The sequence below is a fragment of the Hermetia illucens genome, chromosome 3, assembly GCF_905115235.1.
Source record: "Hermetia illucens chromosome 3, iHerIll2.2.curated.20191125, whole genome shotgun sequence".
NCBI classification, from domain to species: domain Eukaryota; kingdom Metazoa; phylum Arthropoda; class Insecta; order Diptera; family Stratiomyidae; genus Hermetia; species Hermetia illucens.
This window is the reverse complement of record NC_051851.1, coordinates 30,994,066-31,015,323: the sequence shown is the minus strand read 5'-3', so window position 1 is coordinate 31,015,323 and position 21,258 is coordinate 30,994,066. Positions and strand designations below refer to the sequence as shown.

Genomic DNA, 21,258 nt, shown 5'->3' with positions numbered 1-21,258 from the left:
TTGTCGAAGTTGCGAATAGAAGGGAAGATCAGAGCGGGGAGGGTAGAGCCAGGTTATGTACACTAGGAAAACAATTCTTTAGAGACCTCAACGAATTTCTTTCTAAGTGTAACAGGGGGTGCACTTATTTGTTGTAACCGCTACCTACTTCAGACGCACCACCAGTGGGCTTTCTGGAGCGGCTACTAATACCGGCCTACCTACCTGTTTACTTTTCCTTTTATTTTATTTTTAAAGATACTTTTTATGCACCTATATGCACATTCAACACATTAATTCACGTATTTAATGCTGTGTAAATCATGGGTTTACAGAAGTAACGCAATGCAAGGGCGAACAAAAATATCCATTGAACCCGGGGCGATGAGATCAAAAATTGGACTCTCAACCAACTCGGCCATCGCACCATCTATATATAAGGCAACAAGAATTGAGACCTTATATTTTCTGTAGTCGGTGGTCATGTTAAGAAGGATTCCAGAAATATTTCTAAAGTTCCGCAGTTTGGCATCAACGATTGAATGAATAATAAGGTAAAAATCGAAAGATTCGCTTTGAAAACAAATATATTTTTTAAATCAGATAAGTCTTATATAATACATATAAAATAAATAAAATACAATCGAAATTCCTTAGAGCCAATATTGAATAAAATTTTCATCTATCCGTCTTCTGGTCCATCGTCATCGTCATTTTCATCTTCATCGTCTTGATCGCATTCATCAGATCTGGTATACATACTTATATCCTGGACAAGCACATTTATACATGGTGCAGAAATAGAAGGACAAACAGAAAGGTCACCAGCTTCGTAGACTTCTCGCTTATTTGCGTAACTCCTTGAGAAGTCTTTAGAGAGAAGGATACTTGGTGGAATAATTGGGCGTAGACAATGGATCTGTGAGATACGATTTGATGAAATTAGTAAAAGAAAAAAATAATCTAAAGGAAATAGTAAGACTAACATTCATATAATATGCTTACATCAGGGCAGACCATCCAATGTTGTCGAAGTGGTGTATGTGTAATGAATTGATATCCAGGACCAACAGCTGGAATGAAATATCCTCGTATTGAAAAAGCCTGATTCGGCGGAAGAGATGCATTTCCTAAAGGCATTCTAAATGTCCGATAAACGATTTTCGATTCGATTAATGACTTGACAAATTTGTCAGCCATTTGACCATGCTCATCATTTGAAGCAATTTCTTCGCTATAATGAGCATCCTGAAAAATGACCGAGACCTCAATATATTCATAAATTAGAAATCGAACTAAGAAGCGAAATACCATGGTTTTCATAGACTTCCTGGATTCATCTAGAGCTTTTTGTACGAACTTGGCATCTTGTCTCTCTTCTTCATCGTTGCTGGAATCATAGAGATATGCTTCAACTGAAGCGGCATAGGTTCCAGGATGATCCGAACTAGCTGCCGCACCTCCTATGGATCGTTTTATTGGCTGAAATATTTATTATAAAAATTAGGATAAATAGATATACCCCCAGATTGAAGCAATAACAAATCACCTGCGAAAATAAGGAGTTTTCTCTGCTCTCTACTTCATCTAATTCCGAGGAAGCATATGAGGAGCTGTCAACTGTATGCTGTACTACTGAATATTCCCAGTTTGCGGTAGACTGTAACATATCCTCTTCGGACGGTTGAAAGCAACGACATAAGCAGACGAAAGGGAAGCACAAAAAGAAAATTGTGTTGATGAAGAAACGTCGACATCTGTGGAATATATATTACTTTTCAAACAATGGATATTGAGATCCTCAGCTCTAATTGAACAGGATTCTAATGAGTTCTATGGCCAGGGTATTAGTTAAAGATTGTTGCAGCTGGGTGCTTGTCGTGGGTGAATAATTCACCTTTAAATGGAGAGGCGAAGGAACCAACGTATGATATTCGTATTGGATCTCCCGAAAGCGAAAGGAGACCAGTTGTTTCCGATGCTGATCTCAATATTTGCTTAAGGAAAAATCGAGAATGTTTCAATATAGGAACGAATTCTCAAATGTTTGAAGAAGAGATGAGTGTTGGGGTACTATATGCACAGAGCAGGCCCTTAGTCTTAAATCTCTCTCTCTCGAGGGAGGAATGAGAGAATGCGTTCAACAATAACTTTCCTTTATCAAGCAAAAAGAGTTCTTAACTCTTATAACTGACAGAGTCGGCGGTTGAGATGCTTGCGCGTCGTCTTGAATGTTTGTATTCGTATTCCTGCTATTCTACTGCTGTAGGCTTACCATTTGCATAGCATGAAGTATGATGATACTGTAGCGGAAGCACAGTCTGATTGTAAGCGGAGACTGTGTACATGCCTTATACTCCATTCCATACATCTACCAAAGTGAATGAAAAGATGTCTTGATATTAGACATGACCGGTTAGAGCCTAAAAGTCATAGAATTAGAGGCTTTCGTCGGGTTTGTAACTTATATCGCTAACTTATATGCTCTCTTCAAAATTGGAAATCGTGTGAGCGTTGGAGCTTCTTTTCAACTCGGGAAGCAGCATTAGTTCATTGGTAGAAGAATATATTAGCAGAACCAAATAAGGTAGGTAGTATTGCAGAGTAGCTTTCAACAAACTGAAAATAGATGCTATTTAAGGTTATCTGCTGGTTACCGTGCTCTCTGAAAAACGTCCAGCTTATCTTTTGATATCATTAAGTGCAGCAGGTTATCCGAAAAACAAACTTCCCAGAGCACATGCCTCCAAAGCCTTTATAGTGTGCTTTTCGATCACTCTTTGGGGTTCACTCTTCGTATAAAGGAAGTACTCCATGGTTGCGCAAGTGCAAGTGGGATTAAGGCACTCACTTGATTTATAAACTAAAATGGATATTGGAAGGATAGCTAAAAAGCAGGCCAACTATGGAGGAGTAGGGAGAGGATTTATTATGGGCAGGACTTCAAAAACGTGTTGATCATCGGGGATTCATTCAAAAGGTGGTCGATGTTTCATAGACCAACACTTTAACGAGAATGTATATTTTACGGAACATACGGCCATTGAATTGTCTCAGGACGGAACATTCGTAGAAAATGAAGTATATCTGGGAAGAAAAATAGTGTTTCTAAAATGGTGAGTCGAGAAAGTCGCCCAAATTACCTCATTCGCCGCGGAAGCATGCCATACTATTTGCACAAAATTTTTATTTTGCCAGTCGTATTTTATGGAATTGAGACATGGATCATGAATTAAGCCTTAGAGTTGACATTCAATGACTTTAAACACCGAATCCTCCAGAGAATTTTAGGCCCAGTTAAGATGGATAGTATATATCGAATTAGATAAAACAGGGAGTTATATTTCCTACACGTTCAAGAAGAAGCCACCACTCGTATCAAGATACGGAGAATCGAGGTGTCGATCATATAGAGCGGATGGGTGATAGATTAATTTCGAGAAGGGTACTCATTGGTCAAGTGGAGGGCAAACGACCACTGTGAAAACACCGGAACAGATAGTTGGACTCTCAGTGAACAAGACAAGCACATACTATTCTGAATCATCACTTAGAGAACACAGTTGCACTGCCAATAAAAGTAGGAACAAAAGTTTTGGGAACCCAAGGACTGACTTCGGACCGTAGAAGAAGTAGAAGATCGAAAAGGCCCAGGTAGAAGTTTGTATCTTTATTGTTAATAGTCAAAATTGTTACACACGCGAGTGGTATATTAATATACTATTATTATGTCCGGATGGCTCAAGTGGTTAGAGCGCTGGGCTGCCGTAGCGGAAGGTCGAGGTTCAAATCTCACTGATGGCAGAGAAATTTGTTATCGTGACTGGATGTCGGACCGCGTCAAATCTGGGTAATAATCTCGGGCGAGCGCAATATTGACCACATTGCGTCCTACAGTGTGCTGTAGTGTACCGCTATGGGCTTGGATGAAGTACTGTAATACACTTCAAGGACCTATCCAATATGGATCGTTCGACCAACGATTATTATTATTATTGTCGTAATTTAAGCAGATATTGCTATGGTGGATGTTTCGGAGCCTATGTGTTATATAGGCCCCTCATCAGGTTTATTTTTTAGATTTTCTGGTGCGTAGTTTTTAAGAATGGCCTTTTTATTCAAGTGACGCCTTTATGACCCCCTCAATCCCGCGGTTCGCAACCAGCCAAAAATTAATACCTGGTTCGTAAAGTGCTAATTGAAACCTTTCATTTGATACCCCACATGACTTTATTCAGTGAAAAAAGATGTTACACCCCCCTTTCGCATGATTGGGATCTCCCCTTCACTTTAAAGTAGAATGAAGTAGTTCATTGCATGCGTGGGCGTTCACAGTTGAAACCTTTCCAGAAAATTGCATCCCGACAGGTGTAACCATTTCTTAGAAAAATGCGTGTGATAGACGGACAGACGGACTTTTGGGACTTCTGCCTAATCTTGGAAAACCTGCAGGTGAACCATCCTCATACCGGCCCAGATGTCTTTTGGACACAGTAGGGAAAATGTTAGAGCGTGCAATCTATAATAGATTACTCCCGGTTGTTGAGAGCCAAGGCGGCATTTGAAATCGGCAGTATGGGTTCTGTAAAGTAAGATCAACCATTGATGACATCAAGTTGGTTACTGGCTTGGCCGAAGATGAAATCCACGGAAAGGGTAGTACCAGCAAATATTGCGTGGTAGTAACCGTGGATGTGAAAAATGCATTCAATTCGGCCAATTGGAATCTAATACCGAAATCCCTGGCGAAGGTTGGTATTCCCGCTATCTCGCTCATAATTATGGATGTCAGTTGACACTAACAAACTGAGTGCAGTCTACAGGAGGACAGCCCTGAGGGTGTACTCTACCTTCAGGACTGTCTCAGATGATGCAGCATTCGTCATCTTTGGAATCATGTCGATTGACATCTTGGCAGATGAGATGGCGAATATATACAATGCGAAGTCAATCTCTCCCTTATCGCAGATGGAGAGAGGTTGAGAGGGAGAGATCCATAAATAGATGGCAAGAGCGGTGGGAACGCTCGTGAAAGGATCGGTGGACTCACAGAGTCATTTCTGCCATCAAGGAGGAGAGGTGCTGGTACCAGAAAATCTGGTGGCGAAAATGGTAGCCCACCAAGAGAATTGGGATGCGGTCAACTACATGATCGCATCAATCCAAAATAAACTGCGAAAGGCAGACGAATAGTGAAAAACGCGGTCACATACGCCGCGTATGGAGGAAAGGTGATTAAGGTAGAATGAGGTGGCTCCGCTCCGTGATGTAATACCTTACGGTGGTTCCGCGGGGCAGGAGCGAGGAGTCGGGGTGGTTTTAGTGGATAAAAATGCCACATACTGTTGTGTCTAGACCAGTGTCTTTTGAAGATTTCCACTTACTCAAAAAAAAAGACGGACAAACGGACAGACGGATGTACAGATGGAAGGACAGATAATAAACTGCCTTTAATTAGTTTTTGTTTTCAACAAAACTTTAAAAGAGTACGAGAAGTGTGGCGTAATGTGTATGACGACAAAAAAATCCAACATCTAGAAACTGTCCCAAATAGCAACGATTTCGCTACCTTACACATGATGAAAGAGTTTGTCCTAAGCCTTTCGATGGTCCTATGAGGAACTTTAAGGGTAGGCTTCTTATTCAGTGAAATTCCACGGATGATATGGTGAATCAAGTAATATTCGCTGAGGGACGGCTCTTCTAAATTGAACTAACCTTATTTTTGTCTCTCTCTCACTCAAACGAAGGGTTTCACTCCCTCTCTGAGGAAGCTTTCCTTACAGTCCCTGCAGCCTTCCTACTTTTACTTATTCGTAAATGCTTGGAATCTGAGATCTCTCGTTATGAGTGGTAAAGGAGATAATGGTTAAGATTCAGAAGAAGGACACTTTTTTGAGTGTCACAACTGGAAGTGCATTTATCTGGTTTCTACTGTTGCGGAGATATTAGCAAAAATCATCTTGGGACGCATTAAGGAACACCTTGAAAGTTTGACCGATGTAGAGCAGGTTAGTTTCCGCTCTGGATTGTCCCCTAATAAATATACTAACATAATTCGGATCATTTTGGAACAGTGAGTGGAATTTAAATCACTTTACCACATATTATCCACCGAGTTTGAGAAAACTTTCAGCAGCGTGAACGGGGAGTGTATCTGAAATGCTTGCCGCAGGAAGCATGGAACAAAGGGTTGCACCTCTTATGCAATGAACTAGTAGCCATCACATATATCAAAATCAGAAAGTATCCCCTCCTTCAAAGGCAAGGCTGAAGACAAAGGACACCGCAAAATCCTACAAAATGCTAGAAAGGTTCGCTTGAAGAATGGAGGCAAGGGATTCGGAAGGTAAAAGACTGACTTTGAACTGCACTGCATAAAAAACTCTGTCGGCTGTGGAGAACCTTCACGTGGGGCATTGGGTAACGTCGTTCCCCCCTTTGTCTTGCTGATCATGATGCGTCAGAAACTGCTGCAATGCTTAATTAGGGCGACCAGACCGGAGCTTGTATGGATACTCATCGGAAGTGGCTTCTGCCACGAAACCTCATTAGAGGCATACTGGCACTATGGGCACCCGAATAGCCCTCTGAGTTCATATGGCTCAGGAGAATTCCAGGAGCATGTGTTCTCGGCCCAGTTATTTGCGGTTGCCCCCTAGTGGGCGTTTTATACGGTTTATTAGTTACATCCGGGCGGACAAGGGACACTCGGGCCTCAAACGTGGAGTAGTGTTTACAACCTGGGTGCAGTACTCCTTAGTTCGGTAGAGATTTAGGTAGGTATGAATGCTGAGCCATGCACTCAGTATAGACTGGTGCTCCATTGCTTGTCCAGATACTGCCGAACTGGCAGAACCACCGACGACGCTTTAATGCATGCGAAAAACTTTGTTCTCCATTGTGTTAGCAAAAACGTCCTTGGAATCTTTGAAGATTTCAAAGGTGAATTTTATTACTTAGTTTGGTCAGCCATGTTGTTAAGGTTTTGTGTAAAACAAAACCTTATTAAAATCGGTTTACTGTCTGTCTGTCAATCATAACTTATAACTCAGAAACGGTTACTCCTATTGATACGAAATTTGGTAGAAAGATGCGAACTATGAGTCTCACTGCGCAAAGTTTAGAGAGTTTAAAGGGGAGGGGGTCGCATATATGCAAAAGACGGGTGTCACATTTTGTTCATCGAGCATCGGGCTATCAAATGAAAGGTCTTGATTAGTACATTCCCAAACCGATATTAGTTTCGACATTGGTTGCAAACGGGAGGAGTACTAACAGAGTTATTTTTCTTTTTCTTCAGCCTTTGTCCCGTTCACAAGCGGGGACGGCTCGTCGTGACCGTCGCCATTTTATTTTATTAAGTGCCTGATCTGGATGCAATATCGACACTTTTAAGTCCCCATCTAGCGTACCAAGCCGCCGTTGTATCGGCCGGCCTTCCAATCTTGGCAAGTGAATTCTCGTGAAGCACCGTCTGAGGATTTGTTTCTGCCCTGGTAAGAAACCATAAAGCCGTCTTCGCCTAATATTTTTGGAGAGTTATAATAGTTCTCTCGGTAAGCGGCTTCCATTGTAGGAAAGAATTCGTGCAGAACGTCAACGAGCGTGTGTGGATCAATGTGGAGCGCTGTTGTTAACCGGGATGGCCGATTTATTTGGAATCTGATGATGGGTGAACTGCTGGGTAAGTTTAGTTCTGTGGTTGAATACATTGCTTACGTGGATGAGAAGAGCTGTGACAGCGTGGTACTGAGTATATGCATTGTTATTGTGTGGTCTCAGAAGGTCAGTCAGGTCAGGTCTCAGCGGATGAAACCGTCGCGATGATGTTGAAAGGCTATCTACGTGGACCACGTTCAAGTCAAACGGAGTATGGTTGAAATACCGCAAGAAACTGACATACTTGGAAAGTCACAATAACGGAACGTATGCCCCGCATTTGATCGATTCGATGTGGGACTCTTTGTTGCGTGTTCTACCTACCGGTTCGCTATGTCGTATGACTCCGATGACGGTCCAGGGCAGGAAACTGCTCTACGCCTGTCAGCGAGTGGCATTGTTATCTTCCGGTTCTCTTGTGGGTTGTGCCCACATTGCAGACAGAGCTGCACGTGGGCTCAAATGTAGAGTTGCGCTACACAACTCCGAGGCTGCCGCTGCCGCTTAATTTTGGAAAAGATGTCCTGGTATGAATGCTGAGCCTGCACTTAGTTTAGACCAGTACCGCTTTATTTCGATCGTTTATGCAATTATCTTTATATGCCGTCGTGACAATGCGGTGTTGGTTTATACTGAGTGCAGGCTCAACATTCATACTAGCGGATGCGAGGCTTATCTAACACCTTTGATACAGTTAAGGGGAATGTTCCCGAGTTACACAGCGCAAGTCCTCGCTTGAGCCTTTCTTCTGCCAGCGATATGTGCACAACCATCGTATTCCCACTGGGGGCAACCGAAAATAACCGGCTCGAAAAAGCATCCCCCAGAGACACTCCTACTCTAAGAAAGCCACTCCGTTCTCATGCTGCCAGATAACTTCCGGGGAGGCTGGTGGCAAGAGCCATTTCCGATGGTATATTCGTGTCTGATCACCCTCCTCGAGCATGTGGGGACAGAAAAAACGGACTGCCAAACATTATTGAAGTAGAACGGACACCAAGCACTTTAGTGGCAGAGACTATGAAAATTATTAGCTTGGATTATTCCGTTGTGCATTTTATAGAATTTGTCACCCATTTGATGCGAGGTAGATGATTAACTGCCCCAAATCCACTGTTACGTTAAAAAAATTTTAATTCGCTATTTGTAAACCAATTTTCACTTGCATAGAAGATTTAACTAGATAAGTTTGCTATTTCGGCTGAATAACATTAACATTCTTGTCATGAAAAATTATACAACTCTCATATGTCCAGGTACATAAACTCATGCGTGTGCCCCTCGTTGAGTTAGCCTATAAAATTGGAATGATGCTTGCTATTTGAAGATGTGCGGCAAATTTTAATGCGTGCCTTCTCTCTGGTATACATTAACTTTCAGATAGTCCCTTTCTCGTAATATCTTGAAATTTAGGTGTCCATTACAAATTTTCATCTTTTCAATGAAGATAGAAATGCATTACCATATCTTAAACGCATTAGCATCTCTTGCATAAGTTGGCCGAATATGAGGGGACTTTGCAATATTTTTCAACGGAGTTATCACTGTTTTTAACCAAATCATTTTCTTTAGTGGTTAATAAAATGACTAGACCCGACAGAGCATTATGGTTGCCTATAAATTGGGACATACATATGTGCATAAATCATGATTCACACGCCCGCGACGGCCTCCTAATATACTGGAAATTTGAAACTCCCTGTAATGGAGACCCTGGACAGCATCATGCCAATTTAGTTTCTTTGAGTTTTATGCATTAATTAGCACTTATAATGGATTTTGATGAATTTCGGTGAAGCTGTGTACATACCTGGATGCCTCCTCGTATTTTTTCATGGGTTGCAGGTAATTATATTTCCAGCGATCAACGCAGGCAATGCAGCAACCAAGCCACGCTTTTATGCATCCTTCAAAATTAAGTTCGTATAATTGGTCGACAATTACGGGAAAAACATTTAAAAGTGAAAGATAATGTTTAAAGATTATTTATTGATATCTTAATTATTGAAAAATTAAATGTTTTCACGTGTCTTTTAATTAAATTTTATGCAGATAATGGAAGGTTGGTGGAAAATTTTAAATGTTTATGGGCGTATGCGTTATGTAACCTCCACTTCGCATAAAAACGACCCTCCATCATTATATACTTTCGTCTGATACTTTTAAAATAAAATATAAGAGATGAAAATTACAAAGTATCTTACCTAAAAGCAATAAAAGTATTAAGAACAGGATCAGCCAGAAAAGGACGCCTTCCCATGAGAGCTTGTTGGAACGTTTTTTGTCGAATCCAGCTTCTAATTCTTCATAGTTGGTTAGCTCTTCACACATATCAGGAACTAATGTGCTTACTGTTTCTTTGATACAGTGGCAGTTACATTGCCAAATACAAAGGCATCTGGCTGATGGTCGAATTACTAATTGACGATGCGATATAATATGATTTGATACTGTCCTTATTTGAACTGTTTAGATATGGGAAGGACATTTTAAAAAAGTTTGTAAAATTTCTACAATATAAAAAAAATATTATAATCAGGGCAAGTAGATATCATTTAGATATTCTATTTCTTGTGGATTCTGTAAATTCATTGGTTAAATTCTTCCCTAAATATTCAAAGAAAAGTTACGCACGAGTGAATCAACTGTGCCTTGGTTGTTGCAAAGAATTGAAAATGTTACTTTGTACGATGAACTTGGAGATACCCGTCAACTATTGTCAAAAAGCATAGAGAATCTGTATCTTAGCGTTACAAAAATGAAGGGAAAATGAGCTCAAATAAAACACCTTAGAAATGATGGTCAACAGACAAGCTTGCAGTATCGTACCACGAAAACATCTACATACCTCCAGAAAACCGAAACAATAAAGACAAAGATGAAAGAAAACGATGGGTAGTTTTAAGGATGAGAAATTAGACTTTTCCTATTAAGCTTATTTTGCTTTGAAATCGAACTGAAGCGATCATCCGCCCCCCATAAAACTCATGCGATGCGTCAAAGGGGGAATATTTGCATGGCAAAATGGTAGGATTTAAGTTTGAACCCAGTCCCCGCTAAGCGCCTACGAAGGGAGAAGAGGTTTTCTCTCCCAAATCCCTTTGGAAAATCGTGGTGATCACCCCATCCCGCCTCAAATAGTTATGGCTATTCAAATTTGGGGTATTTTCATATCATCATGACAAAGTTTGGTTTACCTACAACGCCCCCCCCCCCTAAGAGACGTAGGCGGAAGAAAAAAGTCCCCCTTTCTAATACCGTTGGGTAATTTCATCACAATTCCCTATGGAAATTTCTGGCACACCAAAATGGGACTATTTTCATATCATTAATAATTTTGTTAGCAGGTGATGTTCAATGGGGTTCTACTCGCATAAGTGCAAGGGGGTGGGGGGTGAGGAGCAAAAGACACCAGCCTCTGCAACCCTCCATGCACATTCCCACGATGATTACCCTACGCTTATTAAATGTCCCTTTTCGGGGCACCATGACTTTTTATTCTGTATATCTTTACCTTCTCCCTTTTCGCAGGTCAGGTAAGGAATCCCAACTTCACCATGATGACAGCAAAATACCCCAATTTGAAGCGCCACAACTTTTTAGGAGGGAGGAATTTTTCAGTGGGATTTCAGGAGGAAGACTTATTATTTCTTATTATTTATCGAAGCATTCGACAACACATCGCACACAGAGATACAGGATGCCCTGAGCCGCAAAGGAGTGGGAAACACTCTGGCACTCTGGATGGGCAAAATGCTAGAAAGCAGACAAATAGAGGTACAAACAAGTACCAATTCTATTATCATGAACACCACTCAAGGCTGTAAGGCTGTGGAGTACTATCGCCGCTGATGTGGAGTATGGTAGTGGATGAACTCCTGGACGTGTTAACTAATACTGGAATACAAGTCCAGGGCTACGCGGACGACATTGTTCTAATCTGTAGGGGCAAATATGAAGATACCCTATGTGATAGAATCCAAACTGGATTAAGGGTTACTAGTGCCTGGTGCAGGAAGGTGAGACTGCGGATCAATCCAACCAAAACCACCATAGTACCATTCACTAGGAGGCGTAAGCTGGATCACCTGAAAGCCATAACATTACATGATATGGAGGTGAAACGAGAAACAGAGGTCAAATATTTGGGAATCACGCTAGACCAAAAATTACTCTGGAAGACTCATGTCGGAAACACTTGTCGAAAAGCCACGAGGGCTCTGATGACTTGCAGATCCATAGCAGGAAAAAAATGGGGTTGCAGCCCGAAGATACTACTTTGGATATATACTGCAATAGTAAGGCCAATGATTACCTATGGAGCGGTAATCTGGGCAGAAAGAACCCAACTCAGCACACAAGCCAGGGAATTACATAAGCTCCAAAGGCTGGCTTGCGTGTGTATCAGTGGGGCAATGAGGACATGCCCAACGGCATCCCTGGAGGTCCTTCTGGGATTAACCCCTCTCCATCTGCACATACAGATGCAGACAAGGAGATCAATATTCAGGATGGCCGGGAATATGAGTGAGGCGTGATTGATTGATTGATATCCTTTCTAGGCGGTATCCCGAATTACTGATACCGAGGGACAACATGACAACGAGGTTTCACTTCGATAAGAAGTTTGAAACACGTTGGAGTAACAAGGCAAACTGGGAGAGCGTGGCTGCGACATACGGCTTAAACCAGCAACTGATTACTAGGTACACTGACGGATTCCTCACAGCAGAGGGAGCGAGTGCCGGTGTCATTGGTCCAAGGAAAATGTACTTTGAACCAATGGGCAGGTACACTAGCATATTCCAGGCGGAAATTTACGCCATAGACAAATGGGCTTCCTTTAATCTGCAAAGGAACTACAGGGGGCAGAACATAGCTATTCTCACCGATAGCCAAGCAGCGATCAAGGCACTTAGGTCCAACCAGGTGAACTCTAAACTAGTATGGGAATGCCTTGAGAGACTGAATACACTCGGCTCGTCCAACAAGGTCTGGATACTTTGGGTTCCAGGCCATGCTGGGTTGGAAGGCAACGAGGCAGCGGATGAACTAGCCAAGAAGGGAGCAGGGATGCCTTTACACGGGCCAGAACCCTTCTGTGGAATCGGAAACGGTTTCATGGCTATGAATCTAAGAAACGAAGAGAAACGGTTGAGGGAACTATATTGGGGGGGCCTACCAGGAATGGAGCAGTCCAGGGTGCTTATTGGGGGATACGAACCCATGCGTACAAATGATTGCTTAAACCTCACCAAAAAGAACCTCCGAATCATAGTGGGAATTCTCATTGGTCATTGTCGGCTGAACTATCACCTAGGGAAGCTAGGGATATCTACGGACACTGCCTGCAGGTTCTGTGAGGAGGAGGACGAAACCTCTATGCACGTCCTGGGACAGTGTCCGGCACTTGTGCAGAGTAGGTCGATACATCTGGGAGAAAACTTAATACCAGATGCAAAGCTGAAACTTCTGGAAGTGGGGAACATACTAAAGTTCCTAATGGTTACAGGCCTGCTTGAGATATTATGATCAACAGGTACACTATAACCAGTAAAAGGGGCACAATAGTTCTTCAAGGACGCGGTGCGACTTTCCCTTAACAGAATAATAATAATAATATTATTTCTCTCTTCATACCCTCCTTTATCCCATCAGGGATTGGGTTCAAAATTAAACAGTCACGCGTTTTGACTTGAAAAAATCCCCACTTTCATGCCCTATGGCTTGTAGACGGAAGGGTGGCCGCTGCAATTCTTTAACAGAATAAAAAAGTGGAATCTTTCTCTTTCTTTTACATATTCTCCCCTTCTTCTTCCTCTCACAGGGCAGGGTTGAAAATTAAAAATTTACGATGTTGATGCTACTTTGAGTGGCCGTAGCCTTTAAAGGAGGGGGTAACCGCCACGAATTTTCATCCTCTTTGAAGAAAAACATCTCCATTTAAAAACTTTTCACTCCCTCCGCGGATTGGGTTGAAAATTCAACTTTTACCAATACTTTTTTAACAACTTCATTTATTATTGTATTTGTTTCTTTACGGACTAAACAGATGTGAATACCCTCCTCCACCACCCAACTACCGATAAATTTTAGTTATTAGATGGCTGGCTTGATCGGTATTCTCAGGGGACATCAATGGGGCTTATAATATACCAAGCGGTGACGGGTCTGGGTCTGCTATAATCAAAAGTTCGTATCGCGTCATGGTCATCCAGTTAGAGGCAATGCCTACTTTGTCCTCTGGTGTCATATATTTCCCCTTATGGACTTTTCGGACAATATCTTTCGGTTCCCTTTTCATTTGGCCGGGGGAAAGGGGCAATGATTTTCTGAAAGATTTCTCCCTTGATAGCTGCTGATCAAGTTTCGGAAGAATACATGAGTAATGACAAGATCAACAAAAGCTTTGGTTTTTTGAGGGGACGTGCAGAGCACAAGAGTTTTTGATAAATTAAAGTAAACTCCTCCGGCTGAACCGCTGGAGCGTAAGTTCCTTGGCTCATGTCATTATCGGTGACTTGACTTTTGATTCCAAGTACGACCTCATTTCGAAAACGATTTAACTCTTTTGAAGGTGAATCTTCCTATTTGTAATTGACATGCTGATGGTACGTCACCATAAATTAAGTCCTGGTTCGGTTAATTTGTCTAAGCTTAGATATTGTGCCGCCTGCTCCATCTCGATGAAAGTTTCATTTAAAACAGCAACTAGGTGAATTTAATGGTCATCGTTAGGCTCACTACTATCCCTCAGATAACTTCCGATGGTACTATCCCTCAGGTAACTTCCGTGGTAGTCGTGGTGACAAAAGTGTGGGTTGGTACCCAAAGTGAAGCACACAACTTGGAAAATGCCTGTTGAACCAACAACAACATTTCTGCTGCTAAATGCTCTTTTCATCTCACCGGGGGTTCACTGGAACTTTTCCTTAGTGGAAATCATACTTGGAGATTAAGCTGGGACGGAGTCCGCATTTAGTCGGTACGCCAGCGCCCGCAGCCAGCTACAGAGCAATGCCAATGTACTGCAGTTTTTGGAAATACCAGGTTTGCGTAGAAAGCGATCCATAATGTAGGTTTCCTCAGATGAGACCACTTATAACCAAACTTACTACGTGTTGTAATGTAATGTTGTAAAACACCAACACATACGGCAGGGTTAATGTACACCTACTTAGTAAGACTAAGCGATTGATAATAAAGTCCTCTGGAACTCTCCCTTGTCGTGTAAGAACACATTCAACGTATTCGCTACTTGTTATAAAAGGCGACTAAAAGGGGTAGAAATTGATGGACAAATTAAAACTTTAGTGTTACCGAAGTGTCAATAACGGCTGGTTCCACTCCACGGTTGGTGAAGAAGGACGCTTTCTGCGCGCGGTTACACACAGTTGAGGAGGGGATTCTTAAAGGTGACATTGTGATGGCGATGGGTGATCTAAATGCCAAGGTGGGCTCTGACAACACCTTGTTCGGTCTTGTGACGGGGAAGCACAGTCTTAGCGGCCGTAATGATAATGGTGATAAGTTTGTGAATTTTTGCAACTCTTTATTACGGTTCTTAATTATATGGCATTCAGTGAAGTTCTGGCGATTGTGAATGAAATGGCTAGTCACCGTAACAGGTGGACACAGGCGGCTTCTCCATATAGAATTCTCATATTCTCATCTACCAATGCACTTAAACGGAGGAAAGCCTTTTGGCAAGACCGTCTCACTGCAGAATTATTTAACGTTGCACTTTTTACAGTTCTGCTACTTTGTGGAACTTAATGTCGCTCTACGGGCCAACAATACCAGACCCGTCTTCGCAGCCTTGTCTAAAATTTGGAAATGCAGTTGTCTTCAAACTGACATCTCGTTGAAAGTGGTCCGTGTTAATTTTCTTTGTGTTGCAATAGAGGAGTAGCATGGAAAGGGATTGCGTCTGTTATTCAAAAGTTCCAAACCTTTGTAAACACTTGCTGAATTGTGCCATAGGGCTACTATGACCTGATAAAATTTTGACTGAAGAAATTGGACGTCTCACGGGCCAGGTACTCATGGAATAGCACACGAGAGGACGGAAGTGGCAGCGGATAGGACACACACTGAGGAAGGGTGAGGTTCTGTTGCTGGCTATGACATGCAGTGGAACCCACTATGCCAAGATGACTGACGACTGGGCTCCCACAGGTGCACATGGCACAGAACAGGAGTGCAAGCTTTTCGGGGAGTCATATGGAGAGCTGAAACACATTTTAGTGAATCCTGAACGACGCGGGTAAGCATGGCTGACGCATTATACCCTATTCAGGGGTGAATGATAACCATATATAAGACATGTTTGCTTCTAAACATACTATTAATATAATCTTTTGACACCCACTGCATCTATTCCAGAAGGATGATCCCGGAAGGTGCTCTTGGACTAAGGGAACCAATGCTAAAGGTTGCAAAAGCTGAAGGGGCGCTCAATAAATGCCAACGTTGGAAATGTTTTTAAAAAAATATTCTAACCAAAACACAGAGAACATCCCCTGACCCGGAGGAACTACCTGCAGTTCGGAATCAAATTGGTTGAGCTGTCCGAGATAATCAAGAACGAGCACAATGTGCACCAAACCATCAAAACCATGGTGCCAGCCATTACGATCTTGTATAGTAAGTCTCAGAAAGAGATCCAGGAAAAAGCTGGAACTTTTCACCCCAGCAAAACGGGATAACAGGCATATTGTTATAGGATTGCGCAGTCCCTGTATGAATCCGGGATGGAAATTGTTATCAAAAGTGAACTCTACAAAGACCGTAATGGCGGCGTATGTGTTGCAGATTCGACTTGGTGGGCATGCGCCCTCTAAGCGATATAATATAGCATTGGTCCGTCGCCCAGTGGTTTTGTGGGGGCGAAAATAAATGGTGTATACCTACACTACTGTTAAGCAAGGCGACGAAGCGCAAAAGTGATTCCCAGTGACTTCAACGCTTACGTCCTTGAGACGGGTAACTGCGAAGCAAATACAAGGGGACGCAATCTATTAGATGATCTTGCAGTTTCTGCTTAGTTCTGGTTGAAAAATGTTAGGTAGGCATTTTTTGGAAAAGGGCGTCTGGCGCAATTGTAGCCCTAATTTTTGTCAACTCTGCACTGACACGTTGGCGAGGAATACACCCACAGTGATCATTAAGCAATTATTTTTTAACCATGGGTAGAACAGACCATGCCTATAAGGAAGCCCGCGAAATCCTTTAGATGACCATCCAGCTCCAGAATAGCAAGAGTAAGTTGGCCAATTTGGATTGTCTTCGAAAACTGTATGGAATCCTGACGAGCTCCAGAGTTGATCCTGTACAGACTCTCTTAGAACTGCATGGAAAACGGGTGACTAAAGTGGGAGGGGGGAGGGGAAGAATTGGCGGTTTGATCTCTCAATACGGAAGTGTTGCAAGGGGAATTGTTACATTGCGAGAGCGATGGTTACCAATGAAAAAGTGTGTGCTGCCATACCGTCCTTTGAACACTACAGAGCACCTAGAAGACATCTATTCAGCGATCTAAATGGGGGGTATGGAGCACTTAAAGTAACTTCTAGGAAATATTTTTCGTCGATATCTAATTCTGGGCTACGTGCCTTCCTCGTGACAGAAGGTTAAAGTAGTCTTTATACCTAAGCCTGGGAAAGGTGACTATTCAAATCCAAAGAGCTTCAGACAAATCAGTTTAACATCATTTTTGTTGAAATGTCTGGGGAGATTGGTTGGACATCACGTTCGCGGGAAGGCGCTAAAGTCGCACCCACTAAATGAAAACGCCGACACGCTCACCAGCGCGGATATTTCTGTGAGTCTGCTCATCACTCTTTGGTTTCAAAGTTAGAGGACGCAACTCTGAAAGGCCAACACGCTATGGGGGTTTTCGTGGGCATTGAAGGAGTCTTTGACAGTGCTCCTTTCCAAAAGTTTTGTAATGCTAGCAGAGGGCATGGCGTTGATGAAACTTTAATTGAGTGGATCAATGCTATGCATACATTGCTTTGTACTGAAGTGAGTGTTGATCGGTTCTTAACAACGAAAGGTACGAAAAGTTTTCCCTAGGAGGTATGCCATCACCACTTCTGTGAAATATTTCGATCGACTCTATTATCTGAACCGGAAAATCTGCCAATATACGCTCAAGCTTATGTTCATGACGTGGCTGTATTGTCAGGTCGATATTCGCTTATGCGTCTGTAGTGTGGTGCGTTAATGGGAAATAAAAGAATTTCCACTATAAGCTCGCCTTACTGCAAAGAATTGAATGCTTGGGTCTTACCAGTGTAATGAGTACAACATTCGATGCAGCTCTAAATGCATTACTCAATTTGCAGCTCTTGGATTTATTTAATTAGAGCACTTCAATGAGAGCAGCTCAAAATCTAATTAGATATCTTAGGAAACAATAGGCGTAGCGTGCACAAAGCATTGAAAGAGTTATTGGGAGAACTGAAAGCATTTTTTGCAATGCCTTCTGATTCTAAGAATCCATGCCTTTTGATTTGTAGGTCCCCATACATCTGTTTGGTAGAAGATATGAAGTTTTTTATACTTATCTAGGACGAACCGAAAAATACATGCCTGGATATGCTGATGTCTTCTACATAGAACAGAGTCCTGGAACAGTAGCCTACCTCTCAACTAAAAACTTCGTGACTTTTCCTTCGTGGCAATATGGAACAGCCTTTTAGGCTAAAGTGTATGCGATCCTGGGTGATTGAGAAGCTGCTGAAAGTCAGGCGTATTACAATCTGTTGCGAAAGCTAGGTTGCACTGAGGACATTCAGTAGTCCTTTGATCACCTCAAAACACGTTTAGGAATGCAGAAACCGAGCGAACTCTATTTCTTGATTCAACATGACGGAACTAATCTCGGTACCTGGTCATTGTGATGTAGAAGAAAATGAAAACTTGGATGCCTTAGCAAAAGAGGGGCCAATTTCCTTCCTGCCGGGACCGAAATCAGCAGCTGAAGTGAAACGTGCTTCTCATAATGGCAGCCTTAATGCTGCTAGATACATAAACTTTTTTTATCAGAACGAAGCAAACATACGATGGAATTTATCCTACCGAAAAAGCACGAAGACTTACAGAAGAATTCTGGACACTCTTACTGGCCACTAGCTGGACGTATGTTCAGTTTACGGATCCTCCAATATGATACGTATCTGTCTTGTAATGAAAAAGTCGGACCCACGGAACATTTTCTATTTGAGTGTCCCGCATCAGACGTTAGTTGTTTAGTGCTGATTTGTTCTAGTGGCAGCGGATAGGATCACATCCACTTAAGGATATCTTGCGATATATAAATGAATCCGGGGTATGCCCACGCCTCGAAACCTTACTTGGGGTTCTTTTGTTAACAAAAGGACCAGGATGGCCCTCTGAGAGCATATACTCCCAGAGAATGTGCTTTTGCCGTTACAACTATATCGTCTGCAGAGTGCCTTGTGAGCTTTTGCCGGCTCAATGATAGATAGTTCTCGCGTCCATTGGTATTGATAATGAGCTTGAAGTCTGCATAAACCAGTACCACTGGACTAACCAGGGCGGGCTCTAATTGCGATCTCCAAATTAATCGTATCTGAGGGGGGATTATGGCTTTATGGCGGCACATCAAAGGTGCGAATCTAGTTACCAGTATAAATTCGCCTCCGCCGCTGCATTCATTGGCCACTAACAGCTGATGGACTAACATGAGACTGGGGTGGAAAATGTCTTGTATTCTTAATAAACCAGCACCACTGTGCTAGCTAGGGCGGGCTCTAATTGCGGTCACCAAATCAACTGTATCTGAAGAGGGATTATGTCTTTGTGGCGGCACATCGGAGGTGCGAACCTAGGCACCAGTATGAATTCGCCTCCGCCGCTGCATTTATTGGCCGCAGTAACAGCTGACGGACTGGCGTGAAAATTGCCAAAAACGGACATTTATTAACATTCTCATTAAAAAACTCGAGCCCTGTCTGCCGACCAGTAAAGGTGCTCAGAGGTAGCGGCGAGGAAGATGGGGCGGCAACCCTATCGGCCAAACCAAAACCAAGTGGCCGAGGAGAACCTCCATAGTGGTGGCACCGGGAGACGCTGTAATCACTTTGGTTTACCGGCCGTGATTCAGTAGGCTCCAAAGGCCTAATCAGGGCGATCAGACCCGAGTCTGCACGGGGACTCATCTGAAGTGGCAAATTGGTCAGGAAACCTTACCAGGGGTATACTTGTACCATTGGAACCGGGAAAGCCCCTGGACTCACATACTTCGGGTGAACTCCTGTTGTATGTGAGGACAGCTCGGTTATTTGCGGTTGGCCCCCCTAGTGGGAGTTTCATGGTGGCTGTGGTTATGCTCAAGCGAGAAGAGACCTTCGGGCCTCGACGTGGTGTTGCGTATCAACACGGGTGCTTTACTCCATAGTTCGGTAGAGATTTAGGTAATTCTTGCATCCACCAGTATGAATGCTAAGCCATGCACTTGGTATAGACTGGTACCGTTGTTGCTTGTCTCAGCGGGGCTCTGATTGTGGTCACAAAATCAATCCGTGTCTAAAGAGGACCGTAGGATTAAGTCTCACGACAGATGCCTGCCGACCAGTAAAAGATATAAAAACAGTAAAGTAACAACTAAATTGACAAGAAAAACCTAGATAATCCTAAAATAAGATGTGAATAATAGTAATCTCGTAATCAATATTGGATAAAATCTGCACCCCAAACCTTTATGGAAGGAGGGGTTTACCCCCCAGGACCTTCATTCCTGTACTACGTTATGGCAGTCAAATGTGGAATTTATTCAGGTAGTAATAAAAGCGCTAGGCATTTGAAAGGAAGCTGAGCTTAAAGTTACAATCAGTAGATTTTTACTGAAAAGATTGGAAATCAATTTGAGCTCTTTAATGTTACTAGCTAACTATCTATATGCACTTGTACTTCACGAAACTTCCATTAAGATAGGAATATATATGTATGCATATGATGTATCTGCAAGCTGCAAGAGTTCAATGACATTTTTGATAGGAAAGAAATCTACCCAAAAGCACGATTGCATTCAACTCCCTAATAATGAATGTTTATTGATAATATATTATTTTCAAAAACTGTGTTCACCTCAATAAAACTTTCGCCAAATATGAAAAAGGTAACAATTTATCTATTTTAACGAAAAACAAATTATCAGAGCTGCAACGATGACCTCATTGAAAAGGAAGCCATATTTTAATGAACTTTTACAATAAAAGTGATCCTCACGTGAAACACCGAAAAATTCATAAGACCAGATGAGTCACATTTTATAGCATAAACATCCGTTGATTTCGTTATATAAATATTACGAGATCCATGAGTAAATCTTCCTATGAAAGTCAAGTCAACCGTTAATTTTCCATGAACTCTAGTCCCAAAACAAAAGACTTAAGCCAGTAACCCGATAATAAATAAAACCTTGACAAGAGATAAGTAGATATCTGCAAAGCAATTTCAATTGAATTTGATATGATTATGGAGGTGAATACTTCATTCGGAATTTTGTTTTCTCCTATTTTCTAAACAAATAGCTTCGGGGTCCATTGTAACGAAATTGGAATCGAAAATACATTTCTTGTTACTCAC

The 21,258-nt window shown here is 42.2% G+C and overlaps 1 protein-coding gene across 1 annotated transcript in view; it reads right to left on the bottom strand.

Annotated features, from left to right (window-relative positions):
- Positions 1-548: 548 nt before the first annotated feature.
- LOC119650952 overlaps positions 549-21,258 on the bottom strand; it is a 44,507-nt gene continuing 23,797 nt past the window's right edge. Inside the window, exons 10-15 of the mRNA XM_038054188.1 lie at positions 9,846-10,106; positions 9,452-9,548; positions 1,529-1,736; positions 1,291-1,461; positions 985-1,227; positions 549-898 (exon numbers count right to left, since the gene is read on the bottom strand). Coding sequence (XP_037910116.1) covers positions 662-898; positions 985-1,227; positions 1,291-1,461; positions 1,529-1,736; positions 9,452-9,548; positions 9,846-10,106 — 1,217 coding nt within the window. The 3' untranslated portion in view covers positions 549-661. The remainder of the gene's footprint in view (positions 899-984; positions 1,228-1,290; positions 1,462-1,528; positions 1,737-9,451; positions 9,549-9,845; positions 10,107-21,258) is intronic.